This window comes from Pelodiscus sinensis, chromosome 15, assembly GCF_049634645.1.
Source record: "Pelodiscus sinensis isolate JC-2024 chromosome 15, ASM4963464v1, whole genome shotgun sequence".
NCBI classification, from domain to species: Eukaryota; Metazoa; Chordata; order Testudines; family Trionychidae; genus Pelodiscus; species Pelodiscus sinensis.
This window is the reverse complement of record NC_134725.1, coordinates 7,249,882-7,270,364: the sequence shown is the minus strand read 5'-3', so window position 1 is coordinate 7,270,364 and position 20,483 is coordinate 7,249,882. Positions and strand designations below refer to the sequence as shown.

The following is a 20,483-nucleotide window of genomic DNA, read 5'->3' as shown; positions in this document are numbered from 1 at the left end:
TGCCATTTTGAAACATTAATGTTGCATTGAATCTTAGTATTTGAGTTTTTGGTCTAAAATGAATTTTTGTAAATTATTGTCATTTAATCAGTTGAAATCTAAAATGACCAAAATAATTTCACATTCTTATATATTTTTCTATATTTTGATGTTGAACAAAAATTCTGTACTTGTCCAATTACATTTTTATCTTCATGCACTTTATTTACACAGTTGTTTTGAAACTGATTTCATTACTCCTCAGTTATAGTAATACCCTCTGGCCCCAACTAAGTTTTGACTCCATTGTGGCTTATATTGTAGGATGACAGAAGCAGGGATGATCCCGGATCTGTAGGGAGTAATTCTTATCTGAAAGTATTTGTTGGGTGAGGAGGATAAAGTTCTCACTCCAAATAAGGTAGTTATATTTAATTAGCAACCTCACAGCTTTGTTAGCGTATTCTTCTTTATAACTAATTTTACCTCCATTTAAGAACCCTCTGACATTGAACAGATACTTTATTTTGTCACTAGAAGATTTAACCAAGCATTGTGTGGGTCCTTAATTTAAATGTTTTGTTTTTCTTATTTTAAATCATTGTTTGGGGTGGGGCTGGAATGAGGGATTGAGTATGCAGGCTGCCCCAGGGAGAGGCGCGAAAGCCACCCCCTCTCTCTGCAACAGCTTGAGGCCTGTGAGAAGCACCTATGGATGGCTGCTGCAGCAGGCACTGTTGGGGGTGGAGTGCAGCTCCCCCAATTGGGGGAAAGACAGACAAATACTCTACTGTATTTCAGATAGCTGTCCCTTTCTCTACCCCTGCTGGCCAAGTGGGGTAATAGGTGTCGTGGCCCCAACTCCGGCCCTTTGCTGTCTCCCTGTGATCATTCTGCAGTATAACTGTCCCTCCTGCCAGACCCCTTCCTTTCCATTTTATGAGAAAAAATTGAATTCCAGACACATCCCATTTTCCTGGCACAGGCAAACCCTTTTATCATAACTTATCTACTTTAAGTTATGATAAGAGGAAGCTGCATACCAAATATGGTGGTCCTATCTCTTGCAGTTTAGGAGGAGTTCTTGAACAAATAGACTCCCAGACAGGTGCGCATTTCTAAAATATATAGGAAAAAGAAATTCACTCTTATATGGCTTGAACCCATGTTTTTTAAAGTCAGCGACAAAGCTCCCATTTACTTTACTGGATTCAGGTCATAATTCAGATTCAGAAAATCTACACCGTCTTTCTGTGAAACTTGACAGCCTGTATTTATTTAAAAAAAAAAAAAGACTAGTCTGGTAACTTTGTATGTGCTACAGTAAACCAGTTGTTCTAGTCTATGTAATTATATACAAACACATAAGAATATAAATGAGGAACACTGGCTACAGAAAGATACATATAATTTGAGATGGGGGTGCTTATGTATTTGGAATAGGTATGCACGTTTAAATTTTAACTTCAAAAGACACTTCAGATTAACCCCTTTAAAAAAAAAAAAAAAAAATAGCTAGGTTAGCAAAAAAGTCCCTTAGGGCTCATCTGTCAACTTTCTTTTTTTTTAAATTGTTCGGGGTTTTTTTTCCCTGACAATTCTGAGAGGTTAATAATATGAAATATCCAAATACTACACCAACTACATATTATATTTATATTTTATATGCTCTTTTATATCCTTATGTATCTGCTAAGGGTATACTAGATTTCATTAGAGCAATGAGATATTGGTTGATTAAGGTGCTTGTCTCCGGTCAAAATATAACTTGAATTTTGTTGCCAACCTGTCTTTCAGGTACAGAGGCAAAGCTTATATGCTTTAGCACAGTAAACAAAATTTTAAGAGGAGATACCATGCTTGATCATAGTGCAGGCATTTGCTCAAGAAAAAATTACCCGTACACTTTGATTTTTGCCAGACTCCAATTTACCTCTGTTCATATCTTTGAAATGGTTTTTTTTGTAAAAAGGGAAAGAGTTGTTTTTGTTTCATACAGGCAGTCCCCGGGTTACGTACAAGATAGGGACTGTAGGTTTGTTCTTAAGTTGAATCTGTATGTAAGTCGGAACTGGCGTCCAGATTCAGCCGCTGCTGAAACTGATCAGTTTCAACAGTGGCTGAATCTGGACGCCAGTTCTGACTTACATACAGATTCAACTTAAGAACCCCAGGCATCCCCAAGTCAGCTGCTGCTGAAACTGATCAGCGGCTGATTCCAGGAAGCCCGGGGCAGGGGCTTCCTGTAGTCAGCCACTGGTCATTTTCAGCAGCTGCTGACTAGGGGACACCTGGGGCAGAGCAGCTGGGGTGCTGCTGGGTTGGTCCAGTGGCACCCAGAGCGGCGCTACGGGACCAACCGGCAGCGCCCCAGCTGCTGTACCACAGGCGTCCGGAGCAAAGCCGCGGAGCACGGGGGCAGCGGGACAGCCCAGACGCGCCGTGGCTATCCTGCTGCCCTCGGGCTCTGTGGCTTTGCTCTGCTTTGCTCCCCGTCCCCCTGGTCTGCAGACCAGGGGGACGGGGAGCAAAGCGGCGGAACACGCGGGCAGCGGGACAGCCCAGACGCGCTGTGGCTATCCTGCTGCCCTCGGGCTCCGCGGCTTTGCTCTGCTCTGCTCCCCGTCCCCCAGGTCTGCAGACCAGGGGGACGGGGAGCAGAGTAGAGCAGAGCGGCGGAACGCGCGGCTAGCTGACAGCCCAGACGCATCTGGGCTGTCAGCTGGCCGCGTGCTCCGCTCTGCTCCCCCCCCTTGCAGATCAGGGAGAGGGGGAGCAGAGCGGAGCACAGCAGAGCGGAGGAACGCGCGGCCAGCTGACAGCCCAGACGCATCTGGGCTGTCAGCTGGCCGCATGCTCCGCTCTGCTCCCCCTCCCCCTGGTCTGCAGACCAGGGGGGAGGGGGAGCGGAGCGGAGCAGAGCAGAGCGGCAGAACGCGGCCAGCTGACAGCCCAGAAGCGTCTGGGCTGTCAGCTGGCTGCGCGTTCCGCCGCTCTGCTCTGCTCCGCTCTGCTCCCCCTCCCCCCTGGTCTGCAGAGGGGGGGGGGAGCAGAGCGGAGCGCGCGGCCAGCTGACAGCCCAGACGCGTCTGGGCTGTCAGCTGGCCGCGCGTTCCGCCGCCGCTTTGCTTCCTCTCCCTGGTCTGCTCGAGACCAGGGAGAGGAAGTGCCCCGTTCGTAACTGCGGATCCGACGTAAGTCGGATCCGCGTAACTCGGGGACTGCCTGTATTTCCGATCAGCAATATATAATGAGACAGATACATCTAGATACCTATTTCCCTTATTCCCTTGACTTTATGGTTGCTGAAAGGAAGTGGAAGCTTTCTTTCTCTCTCTTCTCCAACTCCAGAGTCTCTTAACTGGGAAGGAATGAGTAGCAGTAGCTATTTTTACCGCCAATTGGCTCCCAAAAGAGTAAGGAACGTTCCCTTCTTTTCAGTCCTCACTCAGCTCCCTGGCTGCTCTAAGGGATAGATCTCCATTATCCTACCTTTTCCTATTTTTTTTATTGCCTTTTTCTATTTTGAGTTGTCAACCCTTATGAATAGCAGGTTTTTCATGTCCTAGCAGGGTGAAATTGGAATTCTCAAATGCTCTCGGCCTAGGGCCGTGGTCACCAACAAGTCGATCGCGAGGCCTCAACCAGTCGATCGCAAGGCATCCTGTCCGCCCCGCCCCCATTTCCCTCCCACCCCTGAGAAGCCCCACTACTTACCTCAAGTGAAAATGGAGGTGGTGTCGGCTTCCCAGCAATAGACAGAAGTCCCGCAGCTTTGCACCGCTTCCGGTGATTCTGGAAGTGAGCTAGCTGCTCTGCCGGGTGTACTGTGGGAGGGAGCATCGGCTCCCTGCACCTCACAGGAGGGGTGAGTCAGCCCTGGGGCAGGCACGCGTGGGGTTTCATGGCGGGGGCGGGGTCAGGGGAAGGGGGGGAGAAATCCGCCCCAGGACAGGCACGCATGGGGTTTCCCTGTGCTGGGGGGGTGAGTTGGGCCCTGAGGAGGCATATGCTGGCTTCCCGTGGGGGGGAGCGGGGAGAATCCTGGGAGGAGGCAGATGCAGGGGACTCTCTGCCTCCACTGCCCCCCTTCCTGTTCCCTCTTCCTCCGTTCCCTCTCCCCACTGCCCAGTTCCCTCTCCCTAGTCACAGAACTCTGTCCCCATTCCCCTGTCCCAGGCCACAGAACTCTGTCCCCACTGGCACCCTGTCCCCTGCCAAAGCACTCACTAGCACCCTTCCTCAGTACTATGTCCCCTGTTCCCACCAATACAGTTGGGGCCACATTAGTGAAGCTTGAGGGGGTGGGGATGGAGGATGGTTTTTTGCATCTCACTTGTGTGGCCCCAACTGACTTTTTTTTTTCTTGAGTCAGTGACCCCTGACTCAAGACAGGTTCCCTGCCCTTTTCAGAAGTAGACAATGCAGAAACTTTGTTTGACAGTATTTTATTTAAAAATGAAGCCTGGCCAACAAACCCCAAACTGGGGCCAAGAACCCATCTGGCCACAGCATCATAACACTCCTGCGCTCCCCTTTCCCCCAGATCCTACATCTGACCCTATCATATTACTGGAACCCCCTGCTGTGTGCCCCTCACATACCCCAACCCAAATTCCTGAACCCTCACATCCAGAAGTCTGTGGCTTGCTTAATACCCTAACCTTACATCTGACCCCAACACTGCCCGGCCTGGCGCTCTCTTCCCAAGCCAGTGTCCCCATATCTACCTTCTCCTGAATCCAGATTTCCTCTCAAAGCTTGCACCTCTCACCCCTTTCCACACCCAAATCCCTCATTAGACTAAAGTATTAAAAACAAAGGTGATGTCATGCTAGGAGTCTACTACAGGCCACCTACCCAGGAGGAAGAAGTGGATGAGGCTTTTTTTTTTTAAACAACTAACAAAATCATCCAAAACCCAAGATTTGGTGGTGATGGGGGACTTCAACTATCCAGATATATGTTGGGAAAATAACACTGTGGGGCACAGACTATACAATAAATTCTTGGACTGCTTTGGAGACAACTTTTTATTTCAGAAGGTTGAAAAAGCTACTAGGGAGAAAGCTGTTCTAGATTTGATCCTAACAAATAGGGAGGAACTGGTTGAGAATTTGAAAGTGGAAGGCAGGTTGGGTGAAAGTGATCATGAAACCATAGAATTCACAATTCTAAGGAAGGGTAGAAGGGAGAACAGCAAAATAGAGACAGTCGATTTCGGGAAAGCGGATTTTGGTAAGCTCAGAGATCTGATTGGTAAGGTCCCATGGGAATCGAGACTGAGAGGAAAAACAACCGAGGAGAGTTGGAAGTATTTCAAAGGGACGTTGTTAAGGGCCCAAAAGCAAACAATTCCGCTGTGTAGGAAAGATAGAAAATATGGCAAAAGACCAGCTTGGCTTAACAAGGAGATCTTGCATGATCTCAAAATAAAAAAGGAGTCATATTAAAAAAAAAAAAAATGGAAACTAGGACAAATTACAAAGGATGAATATAGGCAAACAGCACAGGAATGCAGGGGCAAGATTGCAAAGGCACAGAATGAGCTCAAACTAGCTACGGGAATAAAGGAAACAAGAAGACGTTTTATAAATACATTAGAAGCAAGAGGAAGACCAAGGAGAGGGTAGGCCCACTGATCAGTGAAGAGAGAGAAACAGTAACAGGAAACTTGGAAATGGCAGAGATGCCCAATGACTTCTTTCTTTCGGTCTTTACCGAGAAGTCTGTAGCAATGCCTAACATAGTGAATGCTAGTGGAAAGGGGGTAATTTTAGAAGGTAAAATAAAAAAAAAGAACGAGTTAAAAATCACCTAGAAAAGTTAGATGCCTGCAAGTCACCAGGGCCTGATGAAATGCATCCTAGAATACTCAAGGAGCTGATAGAGGAGGTATCTGGGCCTCTAGCTATCATCTTTGGAAAATCATGGGAGACAGGAGAGATTCCAGAGGACTGGAAAAAGGCAAATATAGTGCCCATCTATAAAAAGGGAAATAAGAACAACCCAGGAAACCACAGACCAGTTAGTTTAACTTCTGTGCCAGGGAAGATAATGGAGCAAGTAATTAAGGAAATCATCTGTAAACACTTGGAAAGTGGCAAGGTGATAGGGAACAGCCATCATGATTTGTAAAAAACAAATCAAGTCAAACCAATCTGATAGCTTTCTTTAATAGGATAACAAGTCTTGTGGATAAGGGAGAAGTGGTGGATGTGGTATACCTAGACTTTAGTAAGGTGTTTCATATGTCCTCGCATGATATTCTTATCTATAAACTAGGGAAATGCAACTTAGATGGGGCTACTATAAGGTGGGTGCATAACTGGCTGGCTAACCGTACTCAGAGAATAGTTATTAATGGTTCACAATCCTGCTGGAAAGGCATAACAAGTGGCATCTTCAGTATCTTCATCAACTATTTAGATATTGGTATAGAAAGTATGCTTATTAAGTTTGTAGATGATACCAAGGGATTGCAACTAATCTGGAGGATAGGGTCATAATTCAAAATGACCTGGACAAATTGGAGAAATAGTCTGAGATAAATAGGATGAAGTTTAATAAAGACAAATGCAAAGTGCTCCACTTAGGAAGGAACAATCAGTTTCACACATACAGAATGGGAAGCGACGGTCTGGAAAGGAGTACAGCAGAAAGGGATCTAGAGGTTATAGTAGACCACAAGTTAAATATGAGTCAGCAGTGTGATGCTATTGCAAAGAAAGCAAACATGATTCCGGGATGCATTAACAGATGTGTTGTGAGCAAGACACGAGAAGTCATTCTTCTGCTCTGCTCTGCGCTGGTTAGGTCTCAATTGGAGTATTGTGTCCAGTTCTGGGCACCGCACTTCAAGAAAGATGTGGAGAAATTGGAGAAGGTTCAGAGAAGAGCAACAAGAATGATGAAAGGTCTAGAGAACATGAATTATGAGGGAAGACTGAAAGAACTGGGCTTGTTTCATTTGGAAAAGAGAAGATTGAGGTGGGACAGAATAGCAGTGTTCAGATATCTAAAAGGGTGTCATAAGGAGGAGGGAGAAAACTTGTTCATCTTGGCCTCTGAGGATAGAACAAGAAGCAATGGGCTTAAACTGCAGCAAGGGAGGTTTAGGTTGGACATTAGGAAAAACTTCTTGTCAGGGTGGTCAAACACTGGAATAAATTGCCCAGGGAGGTTGTGGAATCCCCATCTTTGGAGATATTTAAGAATAGGTTAGATAAATGTCTATCAGGGATGGTCTAGACAGTATTTGGTCCTGCCATGAGGGCAGGGGACTGTACTCAATGACCTCCCGAGGTCCCTTCCAGTCCTATGATTCCCACCCCGGAGCCTTCACCTCCTGTCTCAACCCAGCAAGGTTACGGCTAGACTGCAGGAGTTTTTCAGGATTCCGGAGATATCCCAGAAAAACTCTTCTGCATCCATGGATGCATTTGTTCTTCCACTTTTTTTTTTAGTGGAATAGCAAACATGATCTTTCGGTCACCTCCATATTTCTCTTTCCACAAGGAATAAGGGGGCTTCCAAAAGAAGGGATTTTTCTGACATTTGGTCCAGTCTAGACAGGCCAAATGTTGGAAAAACCTCTTTCTACAGAAGAATTTTGGGAAAAAAGCAGCGGTATAAGGGTTGGGGATAGCAAGTGATGGAGAGGAGGAGAATAGAGCTTCAAGGAAGGGACGGGGCTTCAAGGAAGGGGCAGGGCGGTAGATCTGTGTGGAAAGGTTGGAGACCACTGACCTAGGGACATGAACAAATAGTCAAGTACTACTTGATAAGCAAGAGCTTATTGGGTAGCACTAACAACTACTTAATCTCCCCCACTCCCTCTGTCACTGCTCTGCACTCTTAAAGGGACAGAGGAGCCAACATGCAAAGAAGCTGGCTCCCCCACTGAGTCTCAGGACAACGTCCCACTCCACTGCCACTCTGAATTCTTAAAGGGACAGACGCAATAGCCCGTCCCACGGGTCTCTCACTTTAAGAGCGCAGAGTGGCAACGGAGGGCGGGGGTGTATGGAGGGTCTTGTGCTGAAAACCTGTGCAATTGGCTGCTTTCAGCACAAGATCCTCCACACCCCCCCGCCCTCCATTGCCACTCTGCGCTCTTAAAGTGAGAGACCCATGGGATGGGCTATGGCTTCTCTGTCCCTTTAAGAATTCAGTGGCAGTGAAGTGAGGAGGGATTGTGCTAAGACATGGGGGGCTGGCTGCTCTGTTCCTTTCAGAATGCACAATGGCAGTATGCATGTGTGTGTGTGTGGGGGGGGTTGTCCTGAGATCTGGTGGGGGACCAGAGCCAGCATCTTTGCATGCTGGCTCCCCTCTGTCCCTTTAAGAATGCAGTGTGTCTGGGGTGGTGGTGGGGGAGGGAGAATTGAGAGGGCTTATGCTGAAACTGTCCTTCCTTAACTGACTGGGTGAGTAGTTGATGGAAATTCCATTGACTACTGGACTAGCAAATTAATTGCTGCTTAACATCCCTACTCAACATATTTGGAATTGTAGCAGGGAAAGTGATTGCTTTTACACGTAAGAAAACACTATTAGCAGCAACCAAAGCATTGAAGCTGCCTGTCTCCAGACTCAGGAAGACAGTATTGCAGTTTTATGTTTGGCTTCCATTCAGAAGATCATCTTCCCAATCATAAGAACTAGGAACATAATTTCTTCCGAACTCTATGTGACTGGACTTCCATGCATGCCAGGGACAACTTTCTCTTTACAACTGTTTAGAGGGGGAGTGGATTTTCAAGTCTTCATGTTTATATATCATTGTGTTTCCTTTCTAACTGAAAGAAGCTTTGTGACACTTTCTTTCAGCTAGGCAGAGAGAACATTCTCTTCTCCAAGGACAGTGCTGATAATCATTCATCAGCTGGTTGGCAGAGAGTACTCTATTGTATTTTTCTTCCTTTCAGTCAGAATAAAACTGTCACTGTCCAGGGGAACCTTGTTTTTGTTGGTAAGAAAGCAGGATTATGTGTGTCATTTATAATCTGTCATCAGTTCAATGCTATTTGCAGGAAGAAACTTTGAAGACATTTTTAAACCTATAAATCGGGAGTCCGGTTGCTTTGAGAATCAGAGGGGTAGCCGTGTTAGTCTGGATCCGCAAAAGCGACAAGGAATCTGGTGGCATCTTATAGACTAAGTTGTATTGGAGCATAAGCTTTCGTAGGTAACGACCCACTTCGTCAGATGCATGTGACATCTCCTAAGTGGGTCTTTGCCCACGAAAGTTTGTTCCAATACATCTGTTGGTATATAAGGTGCCACAAGACTCCTTGTTGCAGTTGCTTGGAGTACTTAGTTTTTGGCAAAAATCTCTACTGTGGAAATTCTCAGTCATATGTACAATTTGTCTCTGGCTTATGCTTGTTGGTGTCATTGGGCTGCTGATTTAAAACATCATTTAAGAGCTATATCTTATTTGTCTTGTGTTTATCACTTCTCTAACTTTCTTTTTTATGTTCACAGATTTGTTTGTAAATGCATCAGAAAGAGGCAGCACAGAATGAAGAAAGCAAGTAGGTCTGTTGGCTCAGTGCCCAAAGTGCCTGGAATAAATAAAACTCAAACAATAGAAAAAATCAAACCAGAAAACAGCTCCTCAGTGTCTACAGTAACAAAACTTTCAAAAACTGGGACATCAACTTCCCTGCTGAAGGTAACCTCCCATAGACTGCCTTGTTTTTTGTTTTTGTTTGTTTTTTTTTTTGTCAGTAAAGGATGTGGAAGGTTAGAATTTTAAAATAAGTACACTAATTCAGTGGAAAACTGGGCTTCATGATCTCTCAATGAATGAAGAGAATCTTCATAATTATACAGTACAGGACAGAATGAGAGATTACTAACTGTGGTCATTGAATTTTGCTGCTTTTGATGTGTACCATGGTGAAAGAGTGTGTTTTGTGAAACTTATAACTTTCCTAACTTTTCTGTAAAAAGGGCAGCATGGAAACTGAGCTGCCTTCCACTGGGCATTATTATTGCTCTGAGAGGGAGTGCCATGTGTTGCTCTTTAAATACTTTCTTTGACAGACTCATGGGGAGTGATGATAGGGTGTGATAAGTATGGCTAGACCCTACAGCCCAATCCTGAGCCCACTCCTGTTCAGACCCTGCATTCCCACCCCCTCTCCTGTCCTGAGTCCCCATCCTGCACTCCAACTATCTCATCCCCAACCAGAGCCCTCATTCCCCTAACCCCGAGGCCCTTTCATGCTCTGAATCTCTCAGCCCCACCTCTGTTGGAAATCGTCCATGTGCAGAATGAACTTTATATGCATCAGTATAGAGGGGATGTGTAGCACATCATCTCCATATTGGTGCACATAACAAAATTAATTCCACACATAGATATAAAACATTTTTCACCCCAAAAGTTTCAGATTCCATCCCACCTGCCAATGATTTGGGTCCTTTTGTATTATAAGTCGATGTTTGTCTTGGATGAACTGCTGGGAAGTCTCTGAAGTTTGGGATGCGCTTTTTCAGCTGGAGCAAGTATGTAATCCAGAGGCTCTGAGACTGCTACAGGGAGTGAAGTTTGCTCAACAGCCTTAGCTAAGAGTGAGTTGGCTTTTAGTTGATGCTGTAGATAGTCATGGCCTTAGCCCCTAAGGGTCTAGGTTTAATCCAGTCTGCTGACAGCCTGGCTCCCTTGGCCTCAAATTTAAAGACGTATACCTAGCTGTTTCTTCTCTCCCGGGTAACAGTTATTTACCCTAGGTTTGAAAGTAAATAAAAATGATTGTATTAAGTACAAAAAGTAGTATTAAGTGGTTACAAATGACAGATCAAAGTAAATCACTAGCTAAATAAAACAAAATAAGCTGCTAAGCTTAATGCTCTTAAACATGTTACACGCAATTTCTCAACCTAGCTAAAGTGACAAGGAGTCCTGTGGCACCTTACAGACTAACAGATGTATAGGAGTATAAGCTTTCGTAGGCAAAGACCCACTTGCTGGGTCTTTGCCCACGAAAGCTTATGCTCCTATACATCTGTTAGTCTGTAAGGTACCACCGGACTCCTTGTTGCTTTTGCAGATCCAGACTAACATGGCTACCCCTCTTAGACTTGTCACCCTAACAGTTTTTCTTTTCTCACAAGCCAGGCAACCTCCTAGCTTGGGCTTCAACTTTCTTCCTGTTCAGTCTTAGTTGTTTCCAGGGCTGATGGGGTACAGATGACGCCCGAATTGCAATGCGTTTGGTTCCTGGGGAAGTGTCACAAGACAGGGGTGTTATAACTTGAATCCTCATTGATGATAGGCACCGTGCGCCATGTCAAATGAAGGCCGAGGCCGTAAGTTGGGGGCTTATGGCCCCTTTCACACTTTAAAAAATAGTTGTAAGTGCAGGGGATTGGAACTTGGGCAGTCAGAACTCAGGGGTTTCCTGTACTAAAGAGCTTTGGGAACAAAACCTCCTTAAGAAGCTCTCACTTTTCCCTGAGAGTAGGGCTACTCAACAAGACCAGGGCTTTAAAGAGCCAGCTCCTAAGCAATCAGAGGAGGTAGGGTGTAGGAGCGGATAACAGGAGTTTTGCGAGGTAGTTGGAGGCTGGAACTAGAACTAAATGCATTTAAAGCCAAAAACATCCCCCAGTGACAAAACAGTGAGTAAAAAGAGAATGCATGCAGAAGTCCAGGAACAGAATGGGAGTTATCCAGTTAATTTCACCCAGTGCAGCATGTACAATTTATGGAGCATCTAGCCATCTGAGATCATGTATGGATTTGGATATCAGAGTGGCTCAACTGGAGGAGCTACAGAAGACAGTTACCATGGATGAGAGTTTCTGGAACACAGTAGAATGATGTTGTTGAGGAGGATGAAAGTTGAAGTGAAGGAGAACATCTAACTAGAGAAGAGGAAAACGATCCCATAGTTGAGACAGTCCTTCCACATGATGTTGGGGTATCCTCTCAGGGGAGGGAACTCCAGTTATTAGAAATAGTAGTCATGGTTGATTTAATCAATAGAGACCTAGATACCTACGTTTATGATGGCTGGGAGAAATGCATGATAATTTGCTGGCCTGGAATAAAGGTTGTGGATCTGTCGAGGCATCTAGATAGGCTTGTGTAGTGCTGGGGAGGATCCTGTTGTTATGGCACATGTAGGATAATTAATTAGGTAACCATGCAGAGAAGGATAGAAGAGAGATCTTGGGGGCCAAAGTTGGGCAGCAAGGTAAGAGAGATTGAAGCCCAGGACCTCCATTCTCTGAAATGTTTTTAGTTCAACTCACAGGGCCAATTAGCCACTCATTTAGACCCTGCAGTCCTGCCTAAGACAATAGTGTAGGAAGGAGGGATTTGGATTTATTAGGAACTAGGGAATTCTTTGGGAAAGGAGGAGCCTATGCAAGGAAGGAGGGGCTCTTACTAAGCCAAAGTAAAATCAGTTTGCTGTCACTTAGTTTAAAAACTGCTCTACAACCTTTTAAATATCAAGGGCTGCGGGAAAGCTGACAGGTGTGGAGGAGCTCATGGTTTAGACAGAGAGATCCCTAAGGGGAGGATCTATTAACGGAGATTCTCTCCGTCTGGTAAGAGGACAGGATGGAAGTTAACATTTGAGAGATTCCAAACTCTAAGAATTTAACAGTGAGAGATTGACTACATGACCAGGATGTTGATAATGATTGTGAAATGCTCAGGGAGATTAGAGAAGCAATAAAAAACTCGAAAATAATGTTCAACTATCCTCATATTGACTAGGTACATTTCAGAAGGAGTTTCAGAGAGTTTGAGACCTTAAATGACTGCTCCTTGGAACAGCTAATCCTGGAACCCACAGAGGAGAGGCAATTCTAGATTTAGTCCTAGGTGGAACACCAGATCCTGTGCAAGAAGTGAATCTAGCTGGACCCCCCCCCCCAAGCCCTCTCTTCCCAAAAATACCTCTCTCCAGCCACGGCAACATCAGCAGTGCTGGGCTAGGACTGGGGGAAGGATTCCTGTCCACAGCAGTAGCAGGGTTGGGATGGGCTGGACCAGGGCCAGAAGGGGGTCTTTTGTCCCCTGGTAGCAGCAAGTCTAGGCATGCACTGGATCAGGGCTGGGACACCAGTCCATTTCCCCAGCTGCAGCATGTCCAGGCTGGAGCTGGATTGGGCACTGGTTGAGCACTGGTTCCTTTACCCAGCCACTTCAGATATGTCTGGGGCTGTATTTGGAGAAGGGAGTCAGTGCCCTTCCCCAGCCACAGCAGGTCCAGGGGTGCAACTGCAGGTCTGGGGCTTCATAAGCAGCTGTACAGCCTTGAGCTTAGAGAACTTATGACAAAACAGAAAATGGCTGTATAAATCTGTCCTACTCTCTCATCTTCAATACGGTGTTCAGATGCGTTAGAATTGGAAAAACTTCAGTAAAGGTAAAAAAAAAAAAGATTAAGGGTATGAAACGGCTTCCCTATGTGGAAAGATTAATAAGATTGGGACTTTTCAGCTTGGGAAAGAATGACTAAGGGAAGGATCTATTAGAGATTTATAAAATCATGACTTGTGTGGAGAAAGTTAATGGGGAAGTGTTTACTTGTTCTTGTGTTATGAGAACAAAGGGTCACCAAATAAAATTAATAGGCAGCAGGCTTAAAACAAAAGAAGTATTTTTTTTCCACATGATGTGTAGTCTATCAATAGAACTCCTTGCCAGAGGATGTCGTGAAGGTTAAGCCTCAAACAAGGTTTTAAAAACAAGCTAAGTTCATGAAGGATAAATTCACTCTTCATTTTGGTCAATTTCACGATTATATGATTTTTAAAATGATTTCACCTATTTAAACCTGAAATGTCACGATATTGTAATTATAGGGGTCCTGACCCAAAAAGGAGTTGTGTGTGCTTGTGGGGGTGGGTTGCAAGGTTATTATGGGATGAAGTTACGATATTGCTACCCTTCTGTGCTACTGCTGGCATCAGCACTGCCATCAGAGCTAGGCAGCTAGAGAACAGTGGCTGCTGGTTGGGAGCTCAGCTCTGAAGGCAGGGCCACCGCCAACAGCAGTGCAGGAATAAGGGTGGCAATACTGCAGCCCCCAAAAACGTTGCAACTTCTCTGCTCCCTCTTTTTGGATCAGGATTCCCAATTTGAGAAATGCTCATTTCTTCTGTGTAATCTGTAAATTTGGGGTAAAAACATGCAAAAGACCAGATTTCACAATCCATGACTCATTTTCCATGGTCATAAATTGGTAGGGCCCTATCAATGACTATTAGCCATGATGGGCAGGATGATGTCTCTAGACTTTGTTTGCCAGATGCTGGGAATGGGCAATAGAGGATGATCACTTGATTACCTGTTCTGTTCATTCCCTTTGGTGCACCTGGCATTGGCCGCTGTCAGAAGACAGGCTACTTGGCTAGATGAACTTTTGGTGTGGCTGTTATGTTCTCACCAACAGAAGCTGGTCCATAAATGAACTTTGTGTCTCAGAATAGTGGATTGACTAATAGTGACTATTTAAGCAGTGATATAATGATGAATGTGTTGTGGTTTTTTTTTAAGATCTTAAAATGTTTTTAAAATTCACTTATAATAACAGCTTTGAGTTAAAATTTCAAGTCCTGCACTTCATATCTAGTTATGTTAATGTCTCTTTCCCTTTCAGACTAAAAGTAATGATGACCTTTTAGCAGGGATGGCTGGTGGTGGAGTGACTGTGACCAATGGTGTCAAGACAAAGAAGAGCACCTGCGCATCCACAGCATCTTCAGCTTCAGGGACCACCATGAACAACCCTGAGAATAAACCCAAGACTATTGCAGGTACAAGGAGATATTGACCTCAAAGGGTTGTTTCCTGATTTTTTTTGTTGTTCTGTTATGAAACCATTGTGACTCTTCCATAGACAGTGTCCAAAATACATAACAAAGAGCTCAGAAAAAGCAGATCCAAATAGAACACACTACTCATGACCATTCTCACCCCATTCGTATTGATAAAATGTTTACCTGTAAAACCTTACTTATACTTTTTTTATTATTGGTTATTTTATCTTTTTCAGTAGTGGTATTCTCTGAACCAATGGCTTGCATAAATTCATGCTTCTGGAAAAATCTCCATTGTGGGCATTATTGGGTTTAGATAGGGGATGAATATTTTCAATACCAGGTGCGGTGTTAGGCTAGAAAATTCGTGTGTGTGTGTGTGTGTAATTAAGGATGAAGAATTTTGTAAACCCATCATACAGGTATGACTTTCTGTAGTTTATCACAACACTATTAGTAGACATATGTATGTTTTTGTTTTGGGGTCAATGAGGTTAATCAAAGTATGTTACCTTACAGTAAAAAAGTGATACTACTGCTTTCTGGTTCAGTATTTTTAAGTACTGCTGGTGAGACTTTAAATACTTACTTTGTTCTTGGATCAGAATATAGAAGTTCTGAAAAGGGAGTTGTGTTCCAGCACCTAAGTGATGAGGGGTGTATGATCTATAAGTCAAGAGAATATTCAGTACCGGTTGAACCTTTTTAGTCCAGCACCCTTGGGACCTGCCTGTTTTCAAACGAGAGAATGTTCTGGACCATGCGAGGTCAATATTGTGTAGCAGCATTACGAACACTCACTGCTTAGTGGGTTGTTAGAGGACATTTAGAGGTAAATTAGAGCTAAATAACACAGAACATGGAGAGCCCTGGTGACTGTAAACAAACTTTATAGGATTGCTGGAAACTTGGCCATTCCTACAGATGTTAAATATCAGTTAACTGAATAGTCAAGTAATCTCCTGAGTAACCTTATTGGTTAGTTGACTATTCTATAGTCCCTGGAGGTGGGGCTGGCAGCCAGTGTGCTCCAGCCTCACTCCTGAGGAGCTCCCTGACAGGTGGGAGGGGAGCTGGCTTAACTAGGCTGTGGTTTTGTGGACTGGCTACCTGTCACCCTGTGCTGCTGCCTCTGATAAAGAGGCAACGGGGTGGCGGCAGCCCCTGTTTAGGGGGTGGTCTTAGCTCCCACACCCAATGCAAGCTGGGCTGCCTGTCCTCCCTGGCTTCTAATATGCTTTAAATGAAGAGCTGCAGTGGGGGTAGGTCCTAGATCTGTTGCAAGCCAGGACTGAGCCAGGCAGCTGGCCATTCTGCTAAAAAAATGTACTGGGAAATTGTGTGTAGTCTGTAACATTAACCTATAAGCTTTTTTTAATTTATCGGTTAATCGACTACACTTCTACATCCCTAGCTGTGCCCATGAAAAGTGGCCATCTGATTAAAATCATTCTAGATGATGGATGTTTCTGGACTAAAGAGGTTCAACCTGTATCTTACATATAGTTATTTTTTCCTTAAATAATAAAAAAAAACAACTTTGAGGAAGAATCTCTTTTCCTCTTGCAAGCAGTAGGTTCTTTCTTTTGAAGGGAGCTTGTCAGATATTGTAAAGAATATTTAAGCCTTATTTGAGACTCACATAGACTATACATACTTCATTTGCAAAAGTGTGGCTTAGAATGTCAGCCATTTTATAATCCTAACATATCGTTTTATGTGTAACTTCATATATGTGCTTATGCTGCTGATTTGTTTAAAAAAATTAATTTTAACTCATTTAACATACAGGTATGAGCTCCGCAGCCAAGCGTAGCACTTCATCTGGAAATAAAGAATCTAGCTCTTCTAGGGAAAGAATACGCGATCGTTCCCGTCTGAACCAAAGCAAAAAACTGCCCTTGACCGGACAAGGAGCAAATGATACCGTTTTGGCAAAACGTTCCCGTAGTCGTACTAATCCAGAATCAGATGTTCGGATGAGCAAGTCCAAATCGGACAATCAAATCAGTGACAAAGCTGCTTTGGAAGCTAAAGTGAAAGATCTTCTGACTTTAGCAAAAACTAAGGATGTGGAGATTTTACACTTGCGGAATGAACTCAGAGATATGCGTGCTCAGCTGGGCCTTAATGAAGATCAGTCTGAGGGTGATGAGAAATCTGAGGAAAAAGAGGCCATTGTTCAGCAGCCAACTGATGTAGAGTCTACACTATTGCAGTTACAAGAGCAAAACACTGCCATCCGAGAGGAACTCAACCAATTGAAGAATGAGAATCGAATGTTGAAGGACAGATTAAATGCATTGGGTTTTTCTTTGGAACAAAGGCTAGACAACTCGGAGAAGCTCTTTGACTACCAGTCTTTGAGCCCTGAGATCACAACTGGTAGCCATAGTGATGGTGGTGGCACTCTTACATCTTCAGTGGAAGGTTCTGCTCCTGGTTCAATGGAAGATTTGTTGAGTCAGGATGAAAACACCTTGATGGACAATCAACATAGTAACTCCATGGATAATTTAGACAGTGAGTGCAGTGAAGTTTATCAGCCACTTACATCAAGTGATGATGCTTTAGATGCTCCATCGTCTTCAGAGTCTGAAGGAGTACCAAGTATAGAAAGATCTAGGAAAGGAAGTAGTGGCAATGCAAGTGAAGTTTCTGTAGCTTGTCTGACAGAAAGGATACATCAGATGGAAGAGAACCAGCATAGTACAGCTGAAGAGCTTCAAGCAACACTTCAGGAACTTGCAGATTTACAACAAATAACTCAAGAACTGAACAGTGAGAATGAAAGACTTGGAGAGGAAAAAGTAATTCTTATGGAATCCTTGTGCCAGCAGAGTGACAAGTTAGAACACTACAGCCGACAGATTGAATATTTCCGTTCCCTTTTAGATGACCATCACATCTCATATGTTATTGATGAAGATATGAAAAGTGGGAGGTATATGGAGTTAGAGCAACGTTATATGGACCTTGCTGAGAATGCTCGTTTTGAACGAGAGCAACTGCTAGGTGTCCAGCAGCATCTGAGCAACACCTTGAAGATGGCAGAGCAAGATAACAAAGAGGCCCAAGAAATGATAGGAGCACTAAAAGAACGTAATCACCATATGGAAAGAATTATTGAGTCAGAGCAAAAAAGTAAGGCAGCACTAGCAGCCACCTTAGAGGAGTACAAAGCCACAGTAGCCAGTGACCAGATTGAGATGAACAGGCTAAAAGCTCAGCTGGAGCATGAAAAGCAAAAAGTGGCTGAGCTGTACTCTATACACAACTCTGGAGATAAATCAGATATACAAGATTTGCTGGAGAATGTCAGGCTGGACAAGGAAAAGGCAGAGACTTTGGCCAACAGTCTGCAAGAAGAGCTGGCTCTAACTCGCAATGATGCCAATCGATTGCAGGATGCTATTGCTAAGGTAGTGATTAAACTATTTAATTCGGTTTCTTACATGTATAAGCCTCCCTCTGCCGTTAGTTTTTCAATTTGTTCTTGGCTGTATGTGACTAATTAGAGCTTTGCCAGAATGTGCTTATTTTCAAAAAAATTTCCAATGGATCTTGTGTCCTTTTTAAGAATCTTTTACACTGAAGCTCACTTGCACTGGATTACTCATAAATGTGTTCTCTTAAGGGGGAAAATAAATGTATAAAACCTTAGCTGGAATTAAGCAAATAGTTTTTAAATATTACCATTGTGGGACACCTCCTTAAGCAGGGGTAAATAACAGCCAAATTACTTAATGCTCCTTATCAATTACTGGCAGAAAATAAAAAATGTCTCAGGGCTTAAACTTTGTTTTTTGGAATCGGGTGTGTTTGTGCAGGGCATGTTACTCTTTTTCCTGGTTGCTTCTCATTTTAGTTTGAGAATCAGTGCTGTTCTGTTAATGCTTCACTTATATGTGTGGTAGATTCTGAAATATATTCAGCTCAGAAATAAGACCTTAACTATGAAAGTGGTGCGAACTGCTAGTTGCAGTTCAGGAAAAAGTTGCATGTCACACATCGTACCTTCGTCCAGATACAGCAACTCCTAACATTCACATACAGCTTCTCAATTAACATAATGCTTCTTGATATAAAATTTAGTTCTTACGTGACTTTGAAAAGTATTTTAAGGGTGGTGGCTGTGGCAGGAAAATGCTGTCCATTTTTATTTTGAGTTAATCTTTGTTCTGAATTAATTAGGTTCTCCTAATCGTTTTTCTTCAGGTTGAAGATGAATACAGAGTCTTCCAAGAAGAAGCCAAGAAGCAAATTGAGGATCTTAATGTGACTCTAGAAAAGCTTCGGGCAGAGCTGGAAGAAAAAGAGACTGAACGAAGTGACATGAAAGAAACCATCTTTGAATTGGAAGATGAAGTAGAGCAGCATCGTGCTGTGAAACTTCATGACAACCTCATCATATCTGACTTGGAGAGTAAGTGATATGAATTCTTTTTGATACTAGGGATGTAATAGTGTAGTCTATTAACCAATAATCAAAAGCTTATAGTTAATGCTATAGACTACATGCATTCTCCCAGTGTGAGTAACCACCACCACCACACCCTTCTCTACCCCTGGGCAGGGGCTGCTGCCACCCTGGGCTGCTGCCCCTGTATCAAGCAGGCAGCTGGTCCATGGGTGGAGTTTTTAAATTGGCTCCCCTCATGGACTAGCTCCTGCCTGGCACCCAGCGCTTGTGCCTCTGATAGAGGCAGAAACACGAGGTGGAGGGCACTCCCAAGGAGTGGGGCTGGAGTGCAGTGGCTGTTGGCCTCCACCCTGGAGAGTATAGAGAAGTCGACTAACTGATAAAAATTCATGAGGTTAATCGATTATTCAATTAACCAGTATTTAACATCTCTACTAGATACGTCATATTTTAAACTTCAAAACAGATGAACAGGATAATAAAAGCGCTTTAAAGTATGATTTGCATATGTTTGATTTGGATTTCAAATATAACTTGTAGAATGAATCTTATAATGAACTCAACTTGACTTTGGGCTTGCGTGATTAGTAGATGAGGATGGGGATGCATATGTGTAAATTGAGGAAAATATGAACTGGCAATTGAGAAATAAGTCTCAATGCCATATTGAATCACTTATCAATGAGAATATTGATTCATATTATGGCATATCTCTGTATTTGGGTGTTTGATTGTAGATTTAATTCTGTCTGGGAGAACCCAAGTTAATCTTATCTCTCCATTGTAGCAAAGTTTTTGTTTGTTGTATACAGTTAACTTTTGGAAGTTTATATAAATCTATGGATAGTTTGGTTATTCCTACACCAAGAAAATCCTCTCTGAAGGAAATGTATTTTTAGTGGGGAAATTGGACAGGGACCCTAAAGAATTTTTGTGGTTTCATCCATGTGTACTGCTCAAACTGTGAAAATGAAAATGAATTTAGCAGTTATGGAACAACGTTTTTCCCAACCTGCTTGAACTTTTTCTTGTTCTTAGTGTCCATTTCCTGAATAGTGTGTCAGTCTTGCCTAGCTCAGTGGGCAGTGTATCAGATGGAAAATCTGAATGTAGACTCGCGTGGTTATAGAGCTACCTGCACACCTCTTCTGGTCTGTCTTCTGGCCTTCCTCAGTGTATTGCCACAAGTGTGAGGCTTCATGCCTTTTACATATCTTGGTATGGAAGTCTGCATTTGTCCCACTTGGAGCCAAAGCCTTTGGTTTTCCAGTACCTTGTGGATTAACGA

At 43.7% G+C, this 20,483-nt stretch overlaps 1 protein-coding gene across 5 annotated transcripts in view; it reads left to right on the top strand.

The window, feature by feature from the left end:
* SPECC1L (sperm antigen with calponin homology and coiled-coil domains 1 like) overlaps nucleotides 1-20,483 on the top strand; it is a 129,284-nt gene that overhangs the window by 25,285 nt on the left and 83,516 nt on the right. For 4 of the 5 annotated variants that reach the window (XM_075897998.1, XM_075897997.1, XM_075897996.1 and 1 more), the window contains 4 exons: nucleotides 9,469-9,658; nucleotides 14,613-14,769; nucleotides 16,564-18,194; nucleotides 18,991-19,198. In XM_075897998.1, coding sequence (XP_075754113.1) covers nucleotides 9,506-9,658; nucleotides 14,613-14,769; nucleotides 16,564-18,194; nucleotides 18,991-19,198 — 2,149 coding nt within the window. In that variant the 5' untranslated portion in view covers nucleotides 9,469-9,505. Of the gene's footprint in view, nucleotides 1-303; nucleotides 401-9,468; nucleotides 9,659-14,612; nucleotides 14,770-16,563; nucleotides 18,195-18,990; nucleotides 19,199-20,483 lie in introns of those variants that run through there. The other variant, XM_075897999.1, reaches the window with a different exon arrangement.